Source organism: Camelus bactrianus, chromosome 17, assembly GCF_048773025.1.
Source record: "Camelus bactrianus isolate YW-2024 breed Bactrian camel chromosome 17, ASM4877302v1, whole genome shotgun sequence".
NCBI lineage: Eukaryota > Metazoa > Chordata > Mammalia > Artiodactyla > Camelidae > Camelus > Camelus bactrianus.
The window spans coordinates 29076868-29103021 of record NC_133555.1 but is presented as its reverse complement, the minus strand read 5'-3'; the positions used below and the strand labels follow the sequence as shown (position 1 = coordinate 29103021).

General features: G+C 38.3%; 1 protein-coding gene across 3 annotated transcripts in view; it reads right to left on the bottom strand.

Moving 5' to 3' along the window:
• ERC2 (ELKS/RAB6-interacting/CAST family member 2) overlaps nucleotides 1-26154 on the bottom strand; it is an 875964-nt gene that overhangs the window by 399868 nt on the left and 449942 nt on the right. For all 3 annotated transcript variants that reach the window (XR_012499973.1, XR_012499974.1, XM_074344641.1), the window contains exon 12: nucleotides 9986-10121. Coding sequence is in view for 1 of the 3 variants with exons in the window: in XM_074344641.1 (XP_074200742.1) it covers nucleotides 9986-10121 (136 nt within the window). In the remaining 2 variants the exon portion in view is untranslated. The remainder of the gene's footprint in view (nucleotides 1-9985; nucleotides 10122-26154) is intronic.

Genomic DNA, 26154 nt, shown 5'->3' with positions numbered 1-26154 from the left:
GTAGAGCTTTATATGCTTTTAAGAAGCATTTAAGTCTATCCTATTAATTAAAAGAAGTTTAACTCCTACCCTATAAATTCATGTGAAGACTCCTTATCCAAGTCTATCTAACTTTTTACTTTATTATGCCATCTCATTTTTTACCTATTTTTGGAGTAGCCTGACCATTATTTTCACTATTGCTATAGTTAATGTAGTTGAGAGCTGAGAAATAAAAAAATGCCAGCTCTTTCTCTTGCTTAACATCACCAGGTCTCAATCTTCTTATTCATAAAATGGTTTCAAAGATAGTAACAACCTCACTCATTTCTTGGGAAGATTAAACAAGTCATTGTGTATACAGAACAACTTGGCCAACTAGGATTGGTTTTTAACAGCTGCTTGGACTGAAAAGAATTATTTAGCTGTGTAGGCAAGAGTCCTGAGATCAGTTGTGTGTGTCTGTTGTGGGGGTCAAAGGGGAGAATGCAATATACATACTGGATATTTGCCACAGATGAGTAGTTCGCTGCCCAGATTCCTCTTCAGGACTAAGGCACTCTTTCCCCAGCTGCCAGGGATGAGCCCTCCCTGAGAGCTGTTATGCCTTCCCCAGAGATTGTCTGCAGCCACTGATCGTTGATTAGGGGTTACAAAGGCCCAGTCCTCTCATCTCAACTAGGGTCAACTCCCTCCAAAAGGCCACCCCAACTCCAGGACAACTGATAAGAACTGCTGAGACCTTTGTTGCAGCAACATTACAGGTCAGTTTCTTCCCGTGCCCAATCCTGCTTCCCTTCCTTCCTGGGAGCACTCCCAACCAACGTCCTGCATGTTAATCTCAGACTCTCAGTTTCCCAAGGAATTCAAGCTCAAGACATTATTCTTGGCCTAGTTCATTGCTCGACGAAAAGTAGCAGCTATCGTTCTTATTGTTGAACTGTCTAAGCAATCCACACTTGTTTTCCATGACAAGACTGCCTGAGTCTCTTTATGGGTAACCAGTCTTTATGGATGAGAAAAACTGGCAAACATAGAAATAACTTAAACCCATTTTTGTTTAACATCTAAAGAGTCCTAAGCTTCACAGTCTGTTTTCACAGCTATCTTCTTCACTACCAATTTACCACTTCTTTATTTACTCTAATTTTAAAGACATAAGAGAAAACAGGAGATGACAGGGTATCTTGTTTATAAAATATGCATAAAGCTTAGCTTATTGTGAGGAATAATTTTATGTCATCTTAGATGGTCAACCTAATATCCAACACTGAGGGAGAACAGGCCTGATCTTTGGACCTTTGGACCTTTGGATTAATGGTCCAGATCCCACTGAAGGCAGACATATCTTACGGAGCCAGAGGGCTGCACAAATGGCACTGGACAAGAATGCAGAAGGCCTGGGATCTGGTCTCCTTTCTGCCAATAACTTTCTCTGGGCCCTTGGGCAGGTCATTTGCCTTTCCTGAGCCCTACTTCCCTCATCAGCAAAACAAGAAGCTTGTATTCAAGAAAGTATACGGTCCTTTCTAGTAAGAAAAAATTATGATTGCTTAACCTTGCAGGATTTTTTCCAAGCAACATAAATAAGATGTAGAGGGAAAGAGTAATAGCAGAGAAGAAATTAAAAGTGTCATAAATCCAAATTACCAACTTCCCAAACACATATTACAGGAGAGACTATTAAGTGAATAGGAACATGAGTTTAGGGTTGTATTTTCTTTTTGCAAGATTTCAATCTAAATCATTGCCCATGCCATTAATTGTCATTTCCATAATCTGGAGTGTTTGAATATACAGCTTAGCAATGTTTTGGACAAGCCATATGTCAAAGTTAACAGTTTTTTAAATTAACCATGCCCAGGTCTCCATTTTGGGCAGTGATGTGCTGAAATACCAGCATCTATTAGAAAGAGGTAATTGATGTCAGGGTGACATGCACTGTGATTTGCAGGTGCCCCCATGACTAACCTCTGGTAGTTGTATCTCAGGGTAAACCTGCCATAATTACCCTGGCCAGGAAGAGCTGGTTTAACTGGATTGGCTCTTTTGATGCACGTTGAACATGATTGCCCTCTAGGGATTACTGAATTCCAGAATCCCACTTGTGTGAGTTATTATGTAAATTCTACCTTTGAAAAAATAATAATGTGTTCTGTCAGACTTTTTTCTTCTTTCAATCAGCTTGCCTTCAAAGTGTAGGTTCTTCAGCAATGCCTTCATCATATCTACTTTGAAAATTGCACTGCACATGGTATGGATTCAAGCAGAACAGAAGAAAACATATAGGTGCTCCCAAGTACACACCTTAGAGGTCTCATTTCTCAGTGGCTTTTAAAGCATAAACTCTGGTTCACAAACTTCCACCTGGAGAAGGAAGATCACCCCATGAAAGCACTTTGAGAAGCCCACAGGGCTCTGGCTGAGCTATATTATTGTTATTTTTGGTAAAATTGATCATCTGCAGTGATTTTAACAAACATATAAAAATGATGTCTCCAGTTTATAGCCCAAACCTCACCTCAAAATAAGCCCAGAGGTCAGAGTCAAAGGTAAACAGAGAAAGGCAGACTCTATAAAGCAACTCTTCCTCTTTCCCTAGAGCTGAAATACACCTTCCCTTTAGCACATCTATGTCTGCTTCTAATTTTCACTGGAGATCACAATAGGATGCATGCTTCTTTTTCCTTACCAATTTGAATTTCAGGGGCCAAAAGGCACAAAATGGGATAACATTTTAAAAAAACTGATCCTCCTAAGTAACCTCCATCGAAATGAATAAGAGATTACTGTATCATTCTAGCAAGATTCTTTTCTCCAGCCCCTATCCCCTCAAGCCTTGTTATTCCAGAGCACTCAAGCCTCTACTCCTATAATAACAGTGATTTCATTTGACAAATATGTTACATTTCATTCTGCAGGATCTTCAGTCTTTGACAAACAAACATCCACTTTGCTGAGGACTGCCGAAGAGGTACTAATGGAGTGAAACCTGAAAACCCTTCAGAAAAGAATAATGAACCCCACTCTGTCTCCAGGGGGTAATTTAGTAGGTAGATTAGGCAACACTTGATTAAGGGTAAACCTCTCTTTTCCATAGAAATATACTGTGCTTGTACAGAGGGGCTGTATGAAGTGGAGGATTAGGTCACAAATCCTCAGGAAAAAGCAGAAGACGTTTCTCAAAAGAAATATGCAAGTCACTGCACATTTGGAAAAACAAGTAATACTTTATTGGGAGGAAAGAAGAAAAACTCCACATACAACAGTTTTATTTACACGATTTCACTTGGCTTCTTGAACATTTCTAACAAATGGTTAGCTCCCAAATACATTGCACAGGATGCCTTGTCACTCCTGACAGTCTATGAGTTACAACAAAGAGTAACAACTTCAACTCAAGGCTACTAGAAACTGATTGTCAAATAAGATTTTCTGAGACTGCCTACAGGGACCTGCTACAACAAAAGTCATTTTTTGGCTCGTGGGGGATTATAGTGTGAAAGAAAAACAAATGTCAAAATAAATCCCCAAGAAAAGAAAGCACTTCTGTACTAACCCTTAGTCCCGCTCGCCAATGTTCTGTGTCCTCCACAGACTTACAAATACTTGAATATTTCTCATCGTCTGAAACCATGAACAGAGTCTGGAAATGTTGGATGAGGCTCAGTCCACATTTCAACAACACGATGGAATTTATCCACAACTTAATGGAACTTCCCAATCTCTACCCATCAAGGTAGAAAATCACAAGGCAAACAAAATAAAACACTTCAAAATATTTTTTAAAAATCATTATTAAGTTCTAATAAAAATTTGAACAAATGTGACTTTTCTATTAAACCTATGTTAGGATGACTTTTCTCATCTTTCCGTATGTTGAACAAGATGGCTGAAATAGAGCCTTCCTAAATCACTCTACACCATGCCTGTGGAACAGCCATGAAAACGCAGGAACTAAATAATCGTATTTTGACAATGATGAATCTCTTAACTCTGCTGGTCAGGTTTCTTCTAATGGCAGTACATATAAGTGTACCATAACACATGAACATAGATCACAGTTAGAGTAACAATTTTAAGCTTGGGGATTGAAAGAGAAATGAACTTAACTCAGTGACTTAGAGAGATGAACATAGATATGAAGCTTAAAAATTGCTGCTTAAAATATACATGTCCCTCTGCAAAGAAAAAACATAGCAAAGCTTGGGAACTTCAACTTTATAATGAACTATATGTATTGCTGAAAGCTATGCATTTTTGAGGTTTATGTTGTTTGCTACACTTCCTCTGTTAGCTGATTCCAACTCTAATTGGAGGAGCAAAGTAAAGGAAATCCCCTTGGAAAAAAGATATGGATGCACAGAGTTGCACAAATTGAAAAATAAAATTGTCTTTCTAGTTTTTTTTTTAACAACTCTGCTAAAAGGACAAGAATAAATGGGAGCATTCATTTGCTTTTTAAACTGATCACACTTGGTTTTAACCACTGGCAGAGAAGAAACTTTACAGTTCCCTGGGAACCTATAATTTGGAAACGGAAGCATACAAGAACAGACTTTAGTTTTCAGGCAATAAATTGAAGAGAATTCTGCAGACACACAACAGAAAAGGAGCGTAAAATATTGGCGTGTGTATTTCTTAGAATGTTAGTTCATTAACTCGATAAGCTGCACAGGGAAAAATGCAGCCAAAATCTACAAAGATGTCCACTGGGATTTCAAATTGTCATATTTACTCAGCAAGAAATAGTTAGAGGTTGGGGGCAGGTGGTGCATCGCATTCTGGTAATGACGATTTAGTGTGAATCTCCTGCAAGACACCTTGTTGAAAAATCTCCATGTGGGCTCTAGTGGGACACACAGAAGCCCAAAGCCCCAAGGCCAGACATAAATATTATGCTCTATAATCTGTGTCCTGGGGAACAGTTCTACAGAATTATACAAGAAAATCACGATCTTCCACATCTTACTTTCACACACAATTCAACATAAACTTGAAAAATGTTTTAATTTTTCCTCTTTATTGCCCAAAATTTTTTTAATGCTTTATTGGAAACTTTTATTTACTAGTGTGTGCTCTCTGTCTGTATTACCCATCAGTAAAAATAGTTGCAAAGGATTTGTTGGGTGATACTCCCAATGGCCACTGTCTTCAATGGTTAAAAGCTCATTATCAGTCTCTCTGGGAGAAAGCTCTAGTAACTAAACCCCACACAGATCAGTTACTATGCTAGGCTCCTTCACAAACCTCATCTTATTTAACCCACCCAGGGAGGTACAGAGTGTAATCCCCACTTACAGATGAAAAAAGTGAGGGTCAGAGAGATTCTCTGCCTTACTCAAGGTGCTGAGCTAAAAATAATAAGGGTCAGTATTTGGACACTAAACAGTTTAACTTCATGGATCTTTATTTTTCCCTTCCTGCTCTCCTTGTCAATTTTTCAAAAATATTTTTTTAGAAGTTAAATTAAGAAGACTCTCTATTCCTATAGACTTTGGGTATTTCCTCTGAGAAACAGTAATTCAAGGTATTTTCTGACAAAGAAAAAAAAAAGGGCTCACACAAATACACTAAACTGCCATCTCTCTTCAATGGGTCAAGCTAAGCTAGCTAGGGTGCATTCCTAGGCTCCTTATTTATATCATGTGAAACCAGTGGGATCAGAGCTTGAGGCTGTGCAATTCAGGCTACAAATAAACCATCAATTCACAAGGACATGTGCTTCACTAGACCCATAGAGTGTTTAAAAAAAAAAAAAAAGCTGAATCAACTTTCTAAAAATCCATGGATTTCACATAAAAATTCACATTTTATGGCAATCAGAAGGTCCCTCAACCCTCGGCCCACCTTTGTGGCAACACCCAGCCAAAGCTAGTGGTCCCAACTCCTTTCAATGAAACATGGGCTCTTGAGTTCCCCACAATCCCCACCACTCTCAATTGTATCCATATACTAAGGCTATTGTAACTGTAATTTTTCATTATGTTTGTTAATGGTCTTCTTATAATAGAGAAATATTTCTCCAAATCTTACTTTTTTAACAGATTGAATGATTGGTCTCAATTCCTCACCCCTCCTTGTATCTGCTCCTTTACAATGTTCTCTTCATGGATAGAGTGTACTTCCCCAGTCTTTGACTATAAGCTTACCCACGTGCCTTGCTTTGGCTAAGGCCTTACGAGGCCTAAAATGTTTTTGCTTACTCTCTTGTGCCTCTGTTGCTATCATCAGAAGTTTCCCATGGGTTGCTGATGCCCCTCTGTGAGAATAAATAATGATGCTTTAAAGTCACCAAGTTTGGGGGTAGTTTGATACACAGCATTATTATGGCAATTGCTAACTGATACATCTCTACCCCCCCAAAAAAAAATCAAGCTGAAAGAACCAAACATCATAGATTTTCTTACTTGCAAACCTGTTTCTTATTTATGTTAACATCCTAGACCCTGAAGGCATGTGAGTTTGCAATTCTTTTCAAAAAACTATAAACGTAGAAACTAAAGAAGGTTGAGTTTGTGAAATGTTTCTTAGCATGACTATATACCTAGGTTTGACTGAAATGGCCCATTTTTTGCCTATTGCTGCTATATTCTGGTTTGGACAATGAATAACATAGTCACTTTATCTACATTCAAATTTGTCTCCAATTTTCATACCAACTAGGTGAATCTCTTTGATATCTCTTTGAAGCCAGATGCAGTAGGTATTACTGTTGCAGGCAGTACTCTACGTGAGATTTTTCTGGATGTAATACCTATTTGGTTGGTTGAAATAATGAAGCCAGGGTGTCCAACCATTATAAAATGCTGGTATAGAATAAATCTAATTTAGTGTCAATCCCACAACCACCAACCAATTAACCAAATCAGATCCCAGCTGACTGACACTTAAAATGGATTAATAGGCTAACTTATAAATAAGTACTTTAAAACAATAGCAATACCAAAAAATCAAGTGCCTTCAGAAAGGAAAGTTCTGTCTTTAGAAGTCAGTAATTACTGCATCTGAGTACATCTGCTTAACAATCCAGGAAAGTGGGAGTTTCACTGTCTATTAACCTTAACCAGAGACATTTTCATCAAAATTAATTGTGATTGCATTTTATTGCATTTCAAATGTTATCCTTTATTTGGGGTGGTCAGGAATGCAACTAAGCAATTCCAGACCGTGCTATCTTTTATGAATAGGCCTATGAGGTAGTTATCGAGGCCCCTTATGAAATGTTGCTATACAAAAGTTCATATGCCAAAACAAGACATTAATTTCCATAACTAGATGTGTCCTTAGGAAAGGAAAAATTACTATATATAGAAAAAACAGAAACTTTGATGTTCAATGTACATCAGAGTAGAACTATATAAATACCCAAACATTAAAAAAAAAAGTTTACCTTTTTCTTGTTACTATAATAACAGTTCATCATTAACACTTATTTTAAGCAAGTACAATTCTAAGTTCTTTATATGCATTGACTCTTTTAATCCTCTCCATAACCTGGGAATAGATGCAACTGTTATTCTCTAAATTTTACAGATGAGGAAACAAAGGCTTATGGAAGTTAAGTAACCCACCCAAGGTCATTCCCCATTCAACTACCAAATTTGGAAGCTTGGAGTGAATCCTAGGCAGTCTAGCTCCAGAGTCAGCTAAGAAAGATGACAACAACAGTTAACCTCTCTGCCACCATGATCAATTAGTCAATTATATTTTGTGCTCTGACTGTACCTTGCTCTGTGCAGCCTCTCTACTTCAGCTGATAGTTCTCCTGCCTGGAAGATTTTCCCTACTGGTCTATCCCTCCCATGTCAAACTCATTCAACTCTAATCCCACCTGTTCCCTGAAGACTCTCTGCCACTCTACAATTTTCTTGCCTTCCTCTTTTAATTTTCTAGAAACCGCACCATTTAAAGACAGACAAATCTTGGTCTGAGTCCTGGCTCTGCCACTTACTAGCTAAGTAATTTTGAGTAAGTTATTTAACCTCTCAGAGTCTCCTTCTCATGTATCAAATGGGATAATAGTTAGTTTACCCCCATATGACAGATATAATAGATCTCTGTGATTTCACCTGCTCAGCACCCCTTCTGAACAAAATTCCTCTTTCTTATAGGAAATCACCTGTCCTCAATCTTGCCTCATGGAATGTGGGTGAGGCTAATACTTTTCTCCTAGGTTCTGGGTGATCACATAACTTGATCCTGGCCTGGCCAATTTATTTATTCTATCAGACTTTGAATATTTGCTAGAACTACTAAAAGCCCTTCTCCTCCCCTTGGGATGACTGCACTTATAGAATGTAGGCTGGCTGCTGGTAGCCATCATTGGCATCACTGTAGAGCTCATTCCTGAGAATCAAGGCAGCAAAGATCAAAGCACGCCTGTGAGTAGGATGAAGACAGATTCCTGTTGCCATTGTTTGAATATCTGCATGTGGTCAGATCTGAAGTCCATCCTTGGCCTTTTCAGTTAATTTTGCCAACAGGTTCCCTTTTTTGCTTAATTCAGATTGTTGTGTTCCTGTCACTTGGAAATAAGAGACCCAACTAACCTACTTGACATAAGAATTAAATAGCTGCTATAAAGTACAAAACAATACACAGCATACTTAAAATTCAATAAATGATATCTACTGTTATTGTTCTTCTACATTAGTGTCTTGAAGGCAGGAAGACCAGAAGCCAGATCTATCTCCACTCCTTACTAGGATGTCCCTTCATAACTTTTTTGAGATTCTAGTTTCATCACATATAAAATCACCAACATTGTTATAAGGAATAAATAAGAATATATGCCTGACAAGGTAGTAAAATGTTCTGCAAATTTTAGTTATTATTATCTCAGTCTGCAGGCACTAATCTAATATCTCATATAACTCATGGAAAAATTAATACCCCAAAACCTGGGATGTGATTTGCCAAAAACACTAAAGAAGTTCTGGATTCAAATAAACTACCAGTCCATTCTAAGGTGATCCCAGGACTGAACAAAGGACATGATGCTACTATTGTGCTATCCAAACCAGGCACTGCTGCAAAGGGGCTTGACTAACACCATTAAGGCATCTCTAGTACACAGAGAAAAAAGAAATCAATATTGACTAAGTAACCTCCACTTGCCATGTTCTGTGCAAGACGTTTCCTTGTATTTCCTACTTTAGAATAATTATTTATTTCTCTTTTGGTCAATTAAAGATGAATTATGAGAACATACTGAAATTATCTAACTTCTTCTATCTCCAAGGAGGAAACCTAATATATAACTGGAGAAAGACACTAATTAATAAGCAGAATTTAACATGAACTCTGGCCAACTCGAACTTGAACTGTTCTGTTTAAAGGCACACTGGAATAAATAAAGGAACTTCAAAGCAAATGCCCTATTTTAGCTTGAATGTTTTATTGAGCACATGGGGAGAGCTCTTTTGCCAAAAATAGGGATGGTTAATGAGGAAAAATTGGTGTTTTCAGTTGGTTGGTTGGTTTCTGAGATAGGGCCATACATTCAGAGATAACTATATTCCACAGAAAAGACAGAATAATGATCAGAGTCTCAGAGTTTTGAACAAAACAAAACCAGTTCTATAAACTGTCTGAAATTGGCTTAATGCATCCTCTTCCAAATACCTTCTATGATAATATGTACACATTTCCCTTCTGACACCAAAACAATTTCAAATATAATTCTAAAAGGAAGACATTTCTGTTTTAAGCTTTTTTGCCAACTATATAAACAAGCCCTTACCTTTTGAGGTACAGGAACCAAGAGACTCTGTGAAGCATTAGTAGGCTCCACCATAACCAGCTTTTCTTGGGCACCATTTTGAAAATGATGCTTCACACTCAGAAAGATCTAGCGGGTTCCCTGGGAGTATGCTGTTAGTGCTAGAGTCAGAGCAAAGGCAAGTCCACCATTTCTGTGCACATTTTCCCATAGCAATGGGTATATTTTGGAGGGAGTCAATCTCCAATTATTTAGGGATTAAGAGGAGAAGGCTGAGCTCACCTGCAAGTGCTGAGAGTTGTCAGCTATGCTATCCTCTCGCCTGCGGACTTCTTCCAGTAACTGGGCATTCTTCTTTTTTTCCAACTGTTGATTGTGCTTGAGGTTGGCTACCTTCTTATTCTGATCTTTCATATGCCTGAGAAAAGTCAGCACAGTTCGGTTAAATTCAACCATTGGAAGATCATATGTTATCATAATAGAAGTACTAAGTATAGACTATCTTGATAGGGATTCAGAAAAATTTAGGACCTCAGAATGTTCCATTCATTCAACCACAAACATGTCTTAAACACTCATTTAATGCCAGGTGCCAGGAAGGCACTATGGCTGCAGTGGTGAATGAGACAAGTATAGTATTCACCCTCCTCATGGAGCTTGGAATCCAGTGGGGGAAAGAGATAAGTAACAGGGAGGCACAACTTAGGTTTCCTAATGTTGAAGGAAATAAATAGCATGCTGTAAGAGATGATGATGTGCACTGCCTGTGTGGACAGGTGGTGAGGTGGGGGAATGACTGCAGTCACTGTGGTCAGGGAAACCTCCCTAAGGAGATGAGACTATGGGTGAAACTCAAAGGAGCCAGCCAAGAAAATACTAGCGGTGGAGTTCCTCAGGTAGAGAGAAAAGCAAGCGTAACTCCCAAGGTAGGAAATAACATGGCTACTTCTAGAAACCGGAAAGCTGCAGTAAGGCTAGTCCAGAGGGTGGAGGGTGGTGGTGGAGGAAGTGAGGTAGGAGATGGGATTGCAAAGGCAGGTGGGACTCAGGGCCCACAGGGCCTGTGGTCTATGATGGGGCATTTATTTTCTTCTAAGTGGTTGCTGTTCTAATTACTATTATTCTTTTGGATCATGTTCCTGTTTTGAAATCATAATCTATTACTTTGATTTTAAAATAATAATTACAAGGGTCCAGTCAAACAACTGTCATCACTTAGCTCAAACAGAGTAACACTTTGACTAATCATCATTTTAACTAAAGTCTGGGTGCTTGGAATAAAAGTTCTTAACGAATCTACAGGATGCCAAAGTACAAAATTCTAAAGTGATCAAGTGAGTAAAAGACTAAGGATAGAGGACAGGTTGAAAAAAAGGTGTGCATGTGTTGAGGGTAGTCACAGGCTTAACATGAACTATTTCACCAGCAGCATTTAACAGAACATTCCACAGATTTAGGCAACCATGTCCACAGCAGCTGCAATAAATCTAATGCAACACATGAGGAGGCAGGAGGGCAGGACAGAGGACCCAGAAGCAGTGATTCCAAAAGAGGAAGGCCATGGAGCATAATCACTTGGGGTCCTTCCTAATCCTTCTTCCCCCTTTCCCCAGCATTGCTGAGTCAGCCACTCTTACTGAGCCCTGACCCCCAAAGCATATTGAGAATCATCACTCTAGCAGAGTTATGAACGAGAACAGAACTAGATAATAAACAGCAAATATGTCTAACTGAAACAATTAATAATCAGGTAGAAGCCACTCTCAATAAGAAACTCTTATTTCTAGTCTTCATAAAGTTATATACTCCATACTCCCTCCCACTCCAAGAAAATGAAATTCAAGACAATTATTTATTAAGGGATCCTGCTAATAAAAATACTCTGAACACTTTGGCTCCTTATAAATATTTACAGAATCAGCTGAAGGAGTGATTTAAATATTCCTGGAGACACTAACTAAGAGGGTAAATGGTGAGATAGAAAAACCGTCTTTTTGTCATTATTTGGATTAGAAAATCGCTGTCTGATATTTCCCATTTTTACTGGATACAGTAACACACATATGAAACTATCAACTATAAGTCTACACACTATCTACTTTTAGGAAATTATCTTTTGGTTACCATAAAGATGTTAGGAATGACCTCTCGCTTCCTAAATAAACAAGGATATAGTAGTTCCAAAGCTCATATTAACCCAGGGCAAGCACATTTTCTAGTTACTTAAGAAATAAAGTGAGTGCTCAGGATGTGAGATTGTTTAATTAGAGGATGGTTTTATAAAAAAAATATGTTTTTAATACTTTGAAGCACACACTTACATAGAACTAACTGCTAAATATTTTTTCCCAAGTTTCAGTGATAAATAAAATATATTGTCACAAACATGATTTGCACTGTTAAAAAAAAGACTCTCATAAAGTTCTAGGAGCAATCTGAACAAATTAGACCTTATTCTCTAGGATTCTGCAGTTTTTCCAATACCCCCCCCCCCCAGAAAAAGCCCAGCCAAAAAAACTGAACTCAAAATCCATGCATCCCTAAAGACTTTCCTAAATTGAGAATAAGTCGTTCAGAAAAAGAGAGAAACTGAAGTTCAGACTCTATGATGGAGGCTGATCATCAGCATTCTCCAACCATTCCTTCAAATACTGTCCTACTTAATACACCAGTGATTAGAAAAGTTGGGTTTTGAATGGCACTGCTTAGGATTTGGACCAATTAGATCAATGCAGAGCAAGGTGATAAAAAGTATCATCTTGTCTTTGTACATATGAATATCAAGAGATACATATACAGTGTGCAAACTCCTTTGCAGAAGTGCTACGGTTTTCAAATACATTTCCAGCTGCAGTGGAACTCTTTCTTCTAATAAAAGCTTACTTGAAACTTAAAAAGGGAAGGAAAAATTGCTCTGCCAGAGGTAGGAAAGAGGTAAGGAGTAAGGTCGGGTGGGAACAGGTGATGAGTGACTCATCTACTAGACAATCTCTCAGGTGCCCCTCAGGGAAACCGTAAGTCTACCTAAAGCACAGGTCAGAAACCGCAATTTATGGAGTAGGAGAAGAGAGAGCAAGGCAAGATGGAGAAGTCATGAAATTAAAAACAATTTTGAGATCCTTCGGAGAAGAAAAAATGCACCCACAGAAGCTCACTAGAAATAATGTCCAGTGATTTTTGCTAGTAATAAATTCGGCATTTCCAATTACTTACATTTTCTGTAAGTGACCTATCAGTCCTCTTAGCATATTACCTCACCTGCAAGACAAACCCACACTGCATAAATCAAACTAACTCAGTACAGATATCAATTGTCTCCAAACTTAGTAAATTTGGAGCCCCTCAGGGCGCAGACTGCAAAGCCTTCTGGCAATACTGCCTCAGAAGAAGGTGTCATTAACATTCACTTCCCAAACCCCCACCCACTAAGCAACTCAGGCATTCCAAGGCTCTGCCAGAGACTGACCTGTTTAGGAAAAAAAAAGTTTCTTTAGAGTGAGATTCTTCAGCCAGGAAACACATTAAAAAATATATCCAAGATGCAATTAAAAAAAAAAAAAAGCAGTTATGGGGTGACAGGGCAGATGGAAGTTAGTTGGAGAGTCAGTGATAGGATTAGTTTCCAAATGTCCACTTTAAATTGACCAGTTTCATTAAAGCAAGTCATGGCACTTTTCAAAATTCAGCCATCATTAATGAATTTGGATTAAATCTTAAAATTCCAACAGGTATCAACGCTACCATAGTAAGAATGAATGTCCAAGAGGACAGAATTCTGCTGTTTTCACTAGAATAGTCCGTCAAATTACAATTAGAAAGTACTCTCTAACTTGCTGTTGAGAGAGCATCAGGCTCTCAAAAATATTTATTTGAATGAATAAATGCTTGCATCTATGTCATTGACATTTTTGGATCTAATAGATACTATATGTCTAGTAGAACATAGAAACCATCTCACATGCTTTCCAAAATTTTACACCTTCTCTGAAACTTAAAATAACTACTACTTTCACCTGGTTTGAAACCACTTTCATCTATTTAAGCCTTTAAGTTTTTAGTTCTCCTACTTTCAATACTGTATTTTCTCCCACTTATCATACTATGTTTCAGGGCTTAGTACTTCTCTTCTTTCTTTATCTTTCTTCCCAAAGGAAATAGAACAGTTCTCTAGAATTATATAGCCCAGAGTAGAGGGCAGGAGAAGCATATGTTTCTCGAAGGGCACATGTATATTCGTATATAAAGAAAAAAATCAAAACTTCCTCTTTTAAAACTTCAGCAGAAATAAGATGCCATTTTTACCCACCTGCTCTCAAAATCTTTAAAGATTGATAACATCCATTGTCAGAGAGGATGCAGGAATCTAGCTCTCTCATATGTGGTCAGGAGGAGTGTCAGTGACAAAAGCATTTTTGAAAACCAACTTGTCAGTACTGTGTACGTAACTTTTGCCCGAGCAAATCCACTTCTAGAAAAGCAGCCTAGAAAAATGCTTGCCCATGTGTACAAACATATATGTACAAAAATTTTCACAGTAGCACTGTAAAATTGAAAATTTGAAAAATACCTAATCATCCATCAGAAGGAAACTGACTGAAGAAATCAAACACATTCATACTATGAGCCCTAAGCTATGGAGCCCTAAGCTAGCAAAGGACATTAAGGCAAAACTGAAGGATGGACATGGAAAAACCCAGACATATTGTTAATCGAAAAAGAAAGCAGGTATCAAAATAATACATATAGTTTAAACTTACTTATGTTAAAATATAAAAGCCTACTAAGATGTATATATGTATGCATATGGAAATGGTGCATGTATATACTCCTGTAAACTCCTGGAAAATTCCACACCAGTCTATAAACAGTGGTTACTGCAGGCGAAGGTAATAGGACTGGAGGAGGGTGAGTTTCACATCTTACTGTATGTATTTGTGTGTATGTGTTTAAGTGAGGTATAAATACAGACAGGGAAAGGAACAGATATTACATGTACAAGTCAATGATTTTTGACCAATCAAAATACAGGGCATTGCCATCATCCAGCCTCACATCCCTTCCCCTTGCCCCATAGTAATCTCTTTTCTAACTTTTATCTACATGGATTTGTTTTGTGTACTGTTGAACTTCATATACATAGAATCATATAGTAAATGCTCTTTAGTGACTGATTTCTTTGATTCAGTGTAAGGTTTTTGAGATCATTCATATTGTTATATATTAAGTTCTATCTTATTGCTGAATAGTATTCCATTACTGTGAATATACCACAGTTTGATTAGTTATTCCCTTATTAAGTGGATATTTGGGCTGTTTCCAATTTTTTTTACTGTTAAGAATTAGGTTGCAATGAACATTCTTGTGACCAGTTTTTTTGGTGTGTGGACATGTGTTTTCATTTCTCTTGGATAAATAACTAGATGTAGGTTTAACTCAGAGTGTAAAATGGTACAATCACCATGGAAGACAATTTCTGAGTTATATGAATCTTCCAGGAGCAGCAGCAGTGCAGGGGCTAATAGCATAAACTCTGGAGACAGACTGCATGGGCTTCCATCAGAAGTCCACTACTTTCTAGCCGTGTGACCATGGGCAAGTTTCTTAACTTCTCTTTACCTCAGCCTCTTCACATTTTTATGGGAATAACTGTGTGTAACTCATAGAATTATTGTGAAGAGTTGATGAATTAGTACAGGTAAAATGCTTAGAACAGACTATAGTATGTTCCCTCTCTTACTCTTAGTTTACAATATGAATGTAATCGTGTCTTGTCCAATATTGCACACATATTTAGTGTCTTGCTCCCTACACCAGAATAGCAGGTATTCCAAATACCTCAAACAATGGACTTTGGAATGCGTTATTAAATCCTTTCTGTCATACAGTTAGTTTCCATTTCCTTAATAATAAGGTAAGTTACATTTCTGGAAGGTTATCCTAACGGAAGTGTTGCAGGAAGGTCACAACAAGCATGTTAAGTGAGCTGGGATCCTGATGCGACTGCACAAGTAGATGGGCCACACACACATAATGAAAGCTGACAATGAGTATTGCATGCAGAATTTCCTATAATAAAGGCTTTTACTTTTAACCACTGAGATGATCCCATTTTTTTAAGGCTTGTAAATACCATTCAGTACTTCAGCATAGCTATAAATTTTAGAAAGGTATCATAAATATTCCAAAGATACTTTTACAGCACATACAAATATGCTGAATGTCTTGAGCATGGTATTCCTTCCTGAAAGAGAAGTATCTGGCCAACAGTGGCTACTAGAATCTAGCTCTCCTCCCAACAAAGAACAAGCAGGGTCAAGGTCTTAGGAGTTAGCTCCAGAATGAGCCAGACCTCTTGGACCTTGCATTTTGCAGTAGCTCCTCAAAAGTAGTTTACCTCTTTGGCCACTAGTTGGATGACTGCCTAGATCCTTGCCAAAACCCTTCAAAGGGATGCCAAATCTCTCCCCATGCTTTCCATCCTGGCTTCCCTCCTCAGTGGATTCCTCTGCCACTCCTTACATATAGTCCTTGCTCCTTTCACTCCTTGGAGGTGAGTACCCTCCCATCTCCTTCTCCTCTATTCCCATCTCCTCTATGGTGTTTGGAGCTACACAAGGACCCAGAAACAAGGCCACCCTCAGTTAAAGCACACGATGACAATACACCTTAAAGCGACATCATTTATCATTTACCAGGACACTAGGACATAGCCAGAACTTGATAACATAGCTAAAGAAAGAAGGGCAGGGAGTGTTCAGATTTGAAAACTTGAGAAGTGGAACTTCCTAGAGGCGAAGAGAATCTCCTTGTAGTTTCGGATCTCATCAGCAAAATTCTCCTTGGAGGAGGATGTTTCTGGAAGGCAATTCCTCATTCAGCCTGATGAAATGGTTGAATCACTTGAGACATATGGGGTCAAGAGATAGGATAGTAAGATGCCCAGAGCCAAGGACTTTGTTGCCAGATTGACTACATTCTCATCACAGAGGCATCCCTTACAAAGTGTGTGACCCTGGGCAAGTTACCTCACTGGGGCTATGAGAGCATTAAATGATTTAATAAGCCTAAGGCTCTTAAAACAGTTACCGGCACAAAGTGAGTAATTTATAAACGTCAGCCTGATGCTCCTGCCCCAAATAATCCTTTTCTAAAGAATATATCTACTCCCCTCCACTGATGATTCCCCCACATGAGCCAGGAAAACCTAGAGAACAGGTTACATAGCAGAAGATGGTCACAATCAGCAAGAGAAGGGTATTTGTTTTTGGTTTTTTTCTTACAGATATTTCACTTTAGGGGAGGTTTCAAAGGGCTGGCTTCCTTCAACTGTTCTCCATTATTCTACCCCTAAAGAATCTCTTCCCACAGAATATCAATGAAGCACTGCCTTAAATTTGAATGGAATCAGTGACTGAGAGCCTAAGCTAAAGAGAGTAGATGGGGTGAGGGGAATAGCTCAGTGGTAGAGCACATACTGAGCTATTGGGTGCATGAGGTCCTGGGTCTTGGGTTCAATCTCCGGTACTTTCATTAAAAAAAAAAAAAAAAATATATATATATATATATAGATATATATATAGATAGATAGATAGTTAGGGAAAAAACAGTTGATGGGTGCCTGTTAGTGAAGACCCCAAGAGAGAGCAAGCTCCCTCTGATGCTTCCTTGCCTTCCTCCAGGGCAGTTGGTAGGACTGGTATGCACCCACAGGAAACTCAAAGGGAAAAGGCAAAACTTGATTTTCATCTGCCTTAGGAATCAAAGTTCAAACTATATGGGCATCTAATAATAAGACACTCCTCTGGCAAGCAGATCATACACAGCTGTAAGTGTCACGTGATTACCTGACAAGCCTGGCTCCAATTTACTATCTACCAAATAAATTTCTTATCGCTTGGCCTCCTACATAGGTCTGGTGACCCAGAGAGCACAGACTGGTCATGTAGATCTGAGAATGATATCCCTGGAATGATTATTTTTCTCATTATAAAGCAATAAATGTGATATTCCACATCCTTCTCACTATGGAATGGACTACATGCTCAGGCTTCTCAGTTCATATGGTCAAAGTTGGATGCAGATTCATCATCAGGGAACTCAAAGCAGGGTTTCCCTGCCAACTCTATCTGCCCAGCAAGTATCCCCTACTTCAGCATATCATGGCTCCACACATCCCATGGTGCCTTAATGCCCTACTGAGAGTCTACAGAACAGCAGTACAGATGGGGAAACAGGGAATGGGCAAAATCTTACTTTTGCTGCCATGATAACTCAAGCCAGCATCTTCTCCTGCCTGGACCATGACGTTCTTCTCTCCCTAATGGTCTCCCTGCTTCCACTCTGGTCCCATTTAATCTATTCTTCACCCAGCAGCAAAAGTGAATGTTTCAAAACAAGCCAGATCATACACTCCTTTTGGCATATAATCCTCCAACAGTTTTCCATTTCCCAAAGAATAAAACCAGATAGCCAGCCTCATTCCACACCATTCTCACCTTTACCCCCAGGATCCTGAATCCAGTCTCTTTGGTTCCTAAATCACATCAACTCCTTCCCACCAGAGAGCACAGGCACATGTTGTTCTGTCTGGGATTCCCTCCCCTTTCCTCTCCACAGCCTCCTCCATGGCTGATTTTCATCCTTCAAGTCTCAGTTCAAATATTACCTCTTCAGAGGGGCCTTTTCTGGGCACCACCCCAAGAATGTCCCCTTTTTGCCACTGATAATTTCTGTTACTACACTCTGTGCACTTCCTTCATTGGGCATACACAATTTTTAATTATACATACATTTGCATTTTAATTGATGATTGACTGTTCTACCACCAAACAGGCATTACTGCTAGAACAGAGCCCATCCTTGGAGTATGCACCAGAGTGAAGGAATGATTCCTAACCACGTCCCTTCTGGTCCAAGCTACCATCATCTCAAAGTTGAGCAAGGATGCCAGTTCCAATTAGCCCATCTAATCCATTCTCCACAGGACAGAGTAAAGAGTCTCTCCAGTGCCCAAACAGGACAATATCTTTGTCCCACTTAAACCTTCTCATTAGATTTCCACTATCTATGGAAAACTCCATGCTTCTTCCTGTGGCTCATACCTGATCTAACTCCTGCCTCCCCAAGTCTTACCTCATCTATCCTTCTCTCCCAGCCATACTGGCCTTCCATCTGCACCATGAACACACCAAGCCTTACTGTCCTTAGGACCTCTGCATGGCAGTTTTCTCTTTCAGTAAACTTTTCACCTTATTCCCATCCTGGTCCTTTCATTACAGATAACTCATATTGATCCCTCTCACTTCAGTGTAAAGGCATTGTCCTCTGGAAAGCCTTCTTGGTCAATCTAAAAGTTGGGTCTTCCTATTATAAATTCCCAAATCATGCTATGCTTGCCTCAGTAAGAACCCATCACACTTTTCATCATTTTATGTCTTCCTTGTTCTCCTAAAAGCACCCTCTGTACAGTTATCACACTGTCTCATTCTCTTCTCTAAGAACATAGCACAATGCCTAGTCCATTGTCACCAACAAATTTCTGTGAGATTGAATTTAATTCTGAAACCTGCTGCTTTCGGTCGAAGGATGAAATGAACCCCTTTGCCACATGTTTTATGTGAATCCTTGAAATTATTTAGGAATGCATATTTAAAGATTTACATGAATGAAGGTTGTTCTTTTTGTTTTCATGAAAGTACTTTCTATATATAAGAATTCAATCTCATGTAATAAATATCAGTTTATTGTCAATGAAATGGTAGCCAAAAAAAAAAGAAATAAAAAAAACTAGACTAATGATGAATACAATTGGGTATTATTACCTGGTAAAACCACAATAACAACCTAGAGTTCTCGTTCCTATAAACTCATCCTTGAAATTAAATTGAAAATCTAAAAGGCTGAGTCCAAAAGAAATGGCCCGGCTATCTCTTTCTTAATGTAATTCATAAATTACATTAGTTTTTAGTAGTTTTTAAAAATCTACATGGTTCACAGCAGGCTAATGGCTTGTTCTCATTTATGCCATTGAGAAAAGCTTTTTAAAGTCTAAAAACAGAGGTCAGCAAACTTTTTTCTGTAAAATGCTATACAGTAAGTATCTTGGGTTTGGGGGGCTATACAGCCCCTGTAAACAATACTCAACTTTGCTTCAACTTTGTTGTTATAGCATAAAAGCAATCACAAATAGTATGTACACAAATAAGTGTGGCTGTATTCTAAGAAAACTATTTATAAGAACAGGTGGCAGGGCTGGATTTAGCCCATGGGCCAGAGTTTGCTGAACCCAGGTAATGGTAATCACAACAGCAAATGCTCTTATCACATGATGTGCTCTAAGCACCTTACACATATTAGCTCACTAATCCTCACAACAACCCTATTAGGCAGGTCCTCTGATTATTCCTCTTACAGACGAAAGCTACAGTTAACTGAGGAGCAGAGGCAGAATTCTTAGTCATTCTGGCTCCAGAGGCCACCCCTAGCCCCTTAATCTCTGTGCTGTGCCAACTAACTGTAGAGAATACTGTAGAGTTCTTTCACACCACTGTCCCGCTTTCTCCTCTTCCAAGCAGCCCGGGAACGCTCTAGGGAATAGGAACAGACATTCTCGGGATACAATCTCTGTCCTGCAGTCCAGCCACTTTAAGGCACAACACTCTAAACTTCACACGATGCCCTGAGCAGCAACTTGGTTGACTATCAGAGAACTAGATACATATGAGTTAATTACCCAAAAATATTAGCATTCCACCAAGGGAGCTTTGGAATGGAAGGTGGGAGCTTAACAGCTTCAAACTTCATGGTGGCAGCAACAGTTACTGAAATGAAGACACCGCTATGAAGTAGAACACAAAACCAACAAGAACGCTATGCAATTTCCCTATTAATTTCCAGTCTCTGAACCTGTTAACCTCAATGTGACCACTTTTTGAATAAATTATTAGGTTTTATGGATGAGTCTACCTCCACAAGTAGAAATGTTTAGTGTATTTCATATCCTGGGACTCCACTGCCTCATAATGAGCTTGGCTCTTCTTCCTGTACGAACAAATCTAATCAGAGACAAAGGGCTTGGAGATGATAAAATAAATGAAAATAAAAGTAACAAAACCAGAAATTAAGAGAAAAACAAAGGGGCAAGGACAATTGCAGACAACAGGTAACAGATCTTAGGACAGAACTTCTGGGACCATAGGGGCAAACCTAAGACAAGGCCCAGACATAAGATTAAAACTCCTGCTCTGTTACCTCCTCAAATCTTCTCCTTGCACATCATCTACTTCTTTTCAAATTAAAAAAAAAAAAAAAAAAAGGAATCTGAACACTTTAAAAATGAAACATTTGTATAACTGCCACAATTCCATGGAGTACTGTATTGTTATAAAAGCCTCCAACTCCACCGTTAGACATAGGCACATTAGGGCCAATTTGGTAGGGTGTCATTTGTATTGACAGTTTGGGGTAATATAAAAACATATGGAAACTGTGAAAATTGACCCCCAGGGGGTTAATGTTGGAGGAAACCAACATTCCACAGTCTGGCCAGAGGTTGGGGGCGATTTGCCCAGACAATATACAGCCAAAGCAACCTATGAGCACAGGGGCACTTTGTGTACGCAAGACCTGTTTTTATTGCATTCAATCTGGAATTGGGCTGTAGCAGCCGAGACATAAAATAAAGCAGAAGAATAAGAAGATAAAAATCTTATATGCTTATTTTCCAAACTAGAGCATAGAAATAATGTCTCAAGGTTTATACTATTTCCTACCAGAAATCAATGTTAAAATATTGCTAAATAATAAAAACATTCTCTATTTTTTTAATTTAATTTAATTTTAACATCCTCTATTTTTCGATATCATATTATGTGTCAGGCATTGTGTTAAGCACTGTAAAAATATAATTCCAGTTAAACAAAATAACACCCCTACATGAAAAGTAATTTTAGCCCTCTTTTATAGATGAAGAAAATGAGGCTTAGAGAGGTTGAGTCATTTACCCAACATAATGCAGTTAATACGCAGGGGGTCCATAATTTGAACCATTGTTTTTATGATGCCAAAGTTCATCGTCTTATCTATTATGCTATATAAAAATAATAAAATATTATTGTACATTATTATGAGATTGTTGCCACAAAAGTGAATGGGGCATCCTGGCCAGGCCTAGACATTCCTTTTTTTTTTTTTTTTTTTTGAAAACTACAATCTTCTTTTTCTAAGAGAGAGGCAAAGCACTAGCCTCAATAAATAAGTTATATTCTCTTTAGGATCAGGACCATCTGAAGTGCAGCTTATCAGACCATCCCAAAGATAGTTTAGACTACCACTTTATCAGTTTTCCCTTGCTGTGTAACAAATTACCACAAATTTAGCAGTCTAAAACAATACTTATTTATTATCTCACAGCTTCTGCGAGTCAGAAGTCCAGACACAGCTTGGCTGGTCCCTCTGTTCCTGGTCTTACTAGGCTGAAATGTTAGCCAGAATGCATTTCTCATCTGTAGGCTTAACTGGAGAAGAATGTGCTTCCATGTTCATTCAGGTTGTTGGAAGAATTCCTTTCCTTATAGCTGAATGAGGTTCCCAGCTCTTTACTGGCTGTTGGCTGGAGCTGGAGGCTCCATGAGGTCCTAGAAGCTGCTCATAGTTACTTGCCATGTGGCCCTCTTTAAAGGCAGTTCACAACATGGCTGTGTGATTCTTTGAGGCCAGCAGAATCTCTCTCTCCAGCCTGCTAAGATAGAGTCTTATCATGGGAGTGCTATTTCATCACCTTTGCCATTTAACATTCCCTATTCTAGGGAGTGGCATCCATCACTTTTGCCATATTCTATTAGCTAGATGTAGGTCACAAGTTCTGCCCACATCCAAGTGGAAGAGATTATACAAGAGTGTGAAAACCAGGGGGCAGAGATCATGGGGGTCATATCAGAATTCTGTCTACCATACACGTTAGCCAACAGAATTTTCTGCAATTGTGGAAATGTTCTATTTCTATGTTATCCAGTACAGTCACCACTTGCCATATGTGGCTACTGAATATCTGAAATGTTGCTAGTGCAACTTTGGAACTGACTTTTCAAGATTATTTCATCTTAATTTAAGTGTAAATGGTCACATGAGGCTTGTGGCTACCATATTGGACAGCACAAATTTGGACATTATTAACCAGTGTCCAAATTATATATTAATTATTTTTAAAAGATTTTTAACCTTTTATTTTATTTTGTTTGTGCTAATCTTTCAAAAGATTTCTCAACCTTTTTACTGCCAATTTCAAACATTTCTTGGGGACTATTTACTTCAGTATCTACCTAACAGACTTCATTTTTCCATTTCCCAAACCATTTTCACCAATGCAACCTGAGGCATCTGGAAGGCCTAACTTATGGTCAATGAAGGGTTATGGAAAATTATGCATCCTTATACTTCCCCAAGTATTTATCCCCATGACAACACACAGTGCAAAAATAAATGCCTGTTCTTTCCACTTTTCTTCCCATAACTCAAACTTCTTGTAGTTCTTAGTTGAATGTCAATGAGCAAAACAGAATCAGTGGTGGGTGGTGGATGAAAGGAAAATCAGTGAAGGACAACCAAACTGCAGAATTATCAGCAAAGAGGGCATAAGCCGTTCTCCTCAGTTGTATGAGAAGACAGAACAAACCACTTCCCCACACAACTGCCTCAACACAATTAACCACTTCCAAAATCATCACTGTCATGCCACCTTCAGTTTTTCCTGATGATGTTTTCCTCAACTCAGTGATTTACAAACAGTTATGACAGCACTATCCCTGGGGGATGTTAATAATTGTTACCAAAAAAAGAAAAAAAAAAATACACAAACCAAAAACAAAACCAAAGGAGAGGGGTTAGGATCAAATAAGCCTTGAGAACACAGAAATAAGTGTAAATGGTTTTTTATACTGCAGAACTTTTCAGAGCCTTTATTATTTACTATAAAGTGCATGGTGAATCTTCAAAATAGGAGGATGTGTTTATTGGACTTATTTGACCCAAGTTCCTTTTTCCCCCAGGATTCTTCCCACTGAATTACTGCTCTGAGGTATAAAGTCAGATGAATAACAGTGTTAATCAGGGCTTCCCAACTTAATGTGTTATGTCAGTAATTTTTGCTATACCATGCATTACCTGTGCTACTTAATATTTTTCTTTAAATATTTTTACCTTATATACCTTTTGGCCTTAGAGTCTTTCTAGACAAGAATTAGTGAAATCATATGTTTGAACTGCAAGTTATGGATGTTCTAGTAAAAAAGTATAGTTAATAAAATATATACATGTTCATCTGTATTACCTAAAATCATTCCAAGTTTTAAACACATAATTAACAACAGCAAAGACTCCTGGGTACCATTGTAGCCATGGGTAGAAATGACAGAGACAGCTCTAAGAACAAGGAAGAACAAGAGCCGAGTACCTGTCTTCCCTATATGGCTGATGAGACATTGTTCAGAGTAGTTCAATGACTTGCACATATACACTCAACTGTTATGTCTAAGATCCTCAGCAACACTGGGAATTTTCAGGTGAGCTATGAAGTATAAACAGTTATCTCCAGTTGCCACTGAGTTAGCTAGTCTCCAGGTTTCTTTAATTAGAGTTTCTTGAAATGTTTCCTATTCTTCAGTACTAAGGTAAGTCACCCTCTACTGCAGTTCAGCATCTTCACTATTCCCAGAGGGGTGGAAATGACTGAATATCACTCTCCGTTAAGAAATTTCAACCCTGACAAACCCACAGCCAACATAATACTCAATGGTGAAAAGGTGAAAGTCTTCCTGCTTTAATCTGGAACAAGACAAGGATGCCCACTCTCACCACTTTTATTCAATATAGTACTGGAAGTCAAGCCACAGCAATCATACAAGGAAAAGAAAAAAGGGATCCAAATTGGAAGAGAAGAGGTAAATTGTCATCATATGCAGATATCATTATACTACATATAGAAAACCCTAGAGACTCCACACAAAAACAACTAGAACTGATCAAATTCAGCAAAGTAGGAGGACACAAGATTAACATACATACCAAACAGAAATCTTTACACCAGTGCGTTTCTTTGCACTAACAATTAAACGTCAGAAAGGGAAAGTAAAAAAACAATCCCTTTAAAATCACATCCAAAAAAAAATACTTAGGAATAAACCTGACCAAGGAGGTGAAAGACTTATCTGCTGAGAATTCTAAAACACTGATAAAGGAAACTGAAGATGAATAAAAGATATGGAAAGATAGCCCACACTCTTGGATTGGAAGAATTAATATTGTTAAAATAGCCATACTACTCAAAGCAATCTACAGATTTAATGTGATCCCTATCAAATTACCCCTGACACTTTTCATAGAACTAGAACAAATAATCCTAAAATTTATATAGAACCATAAAAGACCCAGAATTTCCAAAGCAATACTGAGGAAAAAGAACAAAGCTGGAGGAATAATCTTCCCAGACTTCAGACAATACTACAGAGCTACAGTAATCAAAATAGCATGGCACAAAAACAGACATATGGATCAACAGAACAGAATAGAGCACCCAGAAATAAACCCACACACCTATACTATAGTCTAATCTTCAACAAAGGTGAAAAATATACAGAAGGCAAGAATATACAATGGAGAAAAGACAGTCTCTTCAGCAAATCAATTAAGTTAGAACACTCTCTCACACCATACACAAAAATAAAACTCAAAATGGCTTAAAGACTTAAATATAACACATGACACCATAAAAATCCTAGAAGAGAACATAGGCAAAACATTCTGGGACATAAATTGTAGCAATGTTTTCTTAGATCAGTCTCCCAAGGCAATAGAAATAAAAGCAAAAACAAACAAATGGGACGTAATCAAATAAGCTTTTGCACAGCAAAGGAAACCATAAACAAAATGAAAAGGCAACCTATAGATTAGGAGGAAATATATACACACACATATATACATACACACACATACAAACCTAGGAATCACAAAGCACTGTGAAGATGGCATCCATCTGAAGTTCTGGATTACCGCATCTCCACGGTTAACAGTTTAGACTTCAAGAGGCAGTGTAAGAGGGCTACTGAGAGCTTTTGGAGGTGGCATTTAGATCATATGTCCATCTCTGCCCTTACTGGTAGCGTGGACTTAAGACCGGAGTCTGATCTAAGTTGCTTTAAAAGCAACAAATATATAAAGATTTATATTTTTTATGTACATTTCTTGTCCCCCTGAGTTTGTGGAGCAGGACTTAGCTCTGCTATATAAGTTAGGACAACTCCTAGTCACTTCGCAATCATAGAATATATTTGAGCAGCTTTCATTCCATCTTTCCTTCTTGTGAATCAATGCACTTCTGTTCTCTCAGTTGCCGCTGTGAAAATGTCCTCTACTCAATAACGGTTACTCAAACCAAAACGGTCAGAGAATCCCAAGAG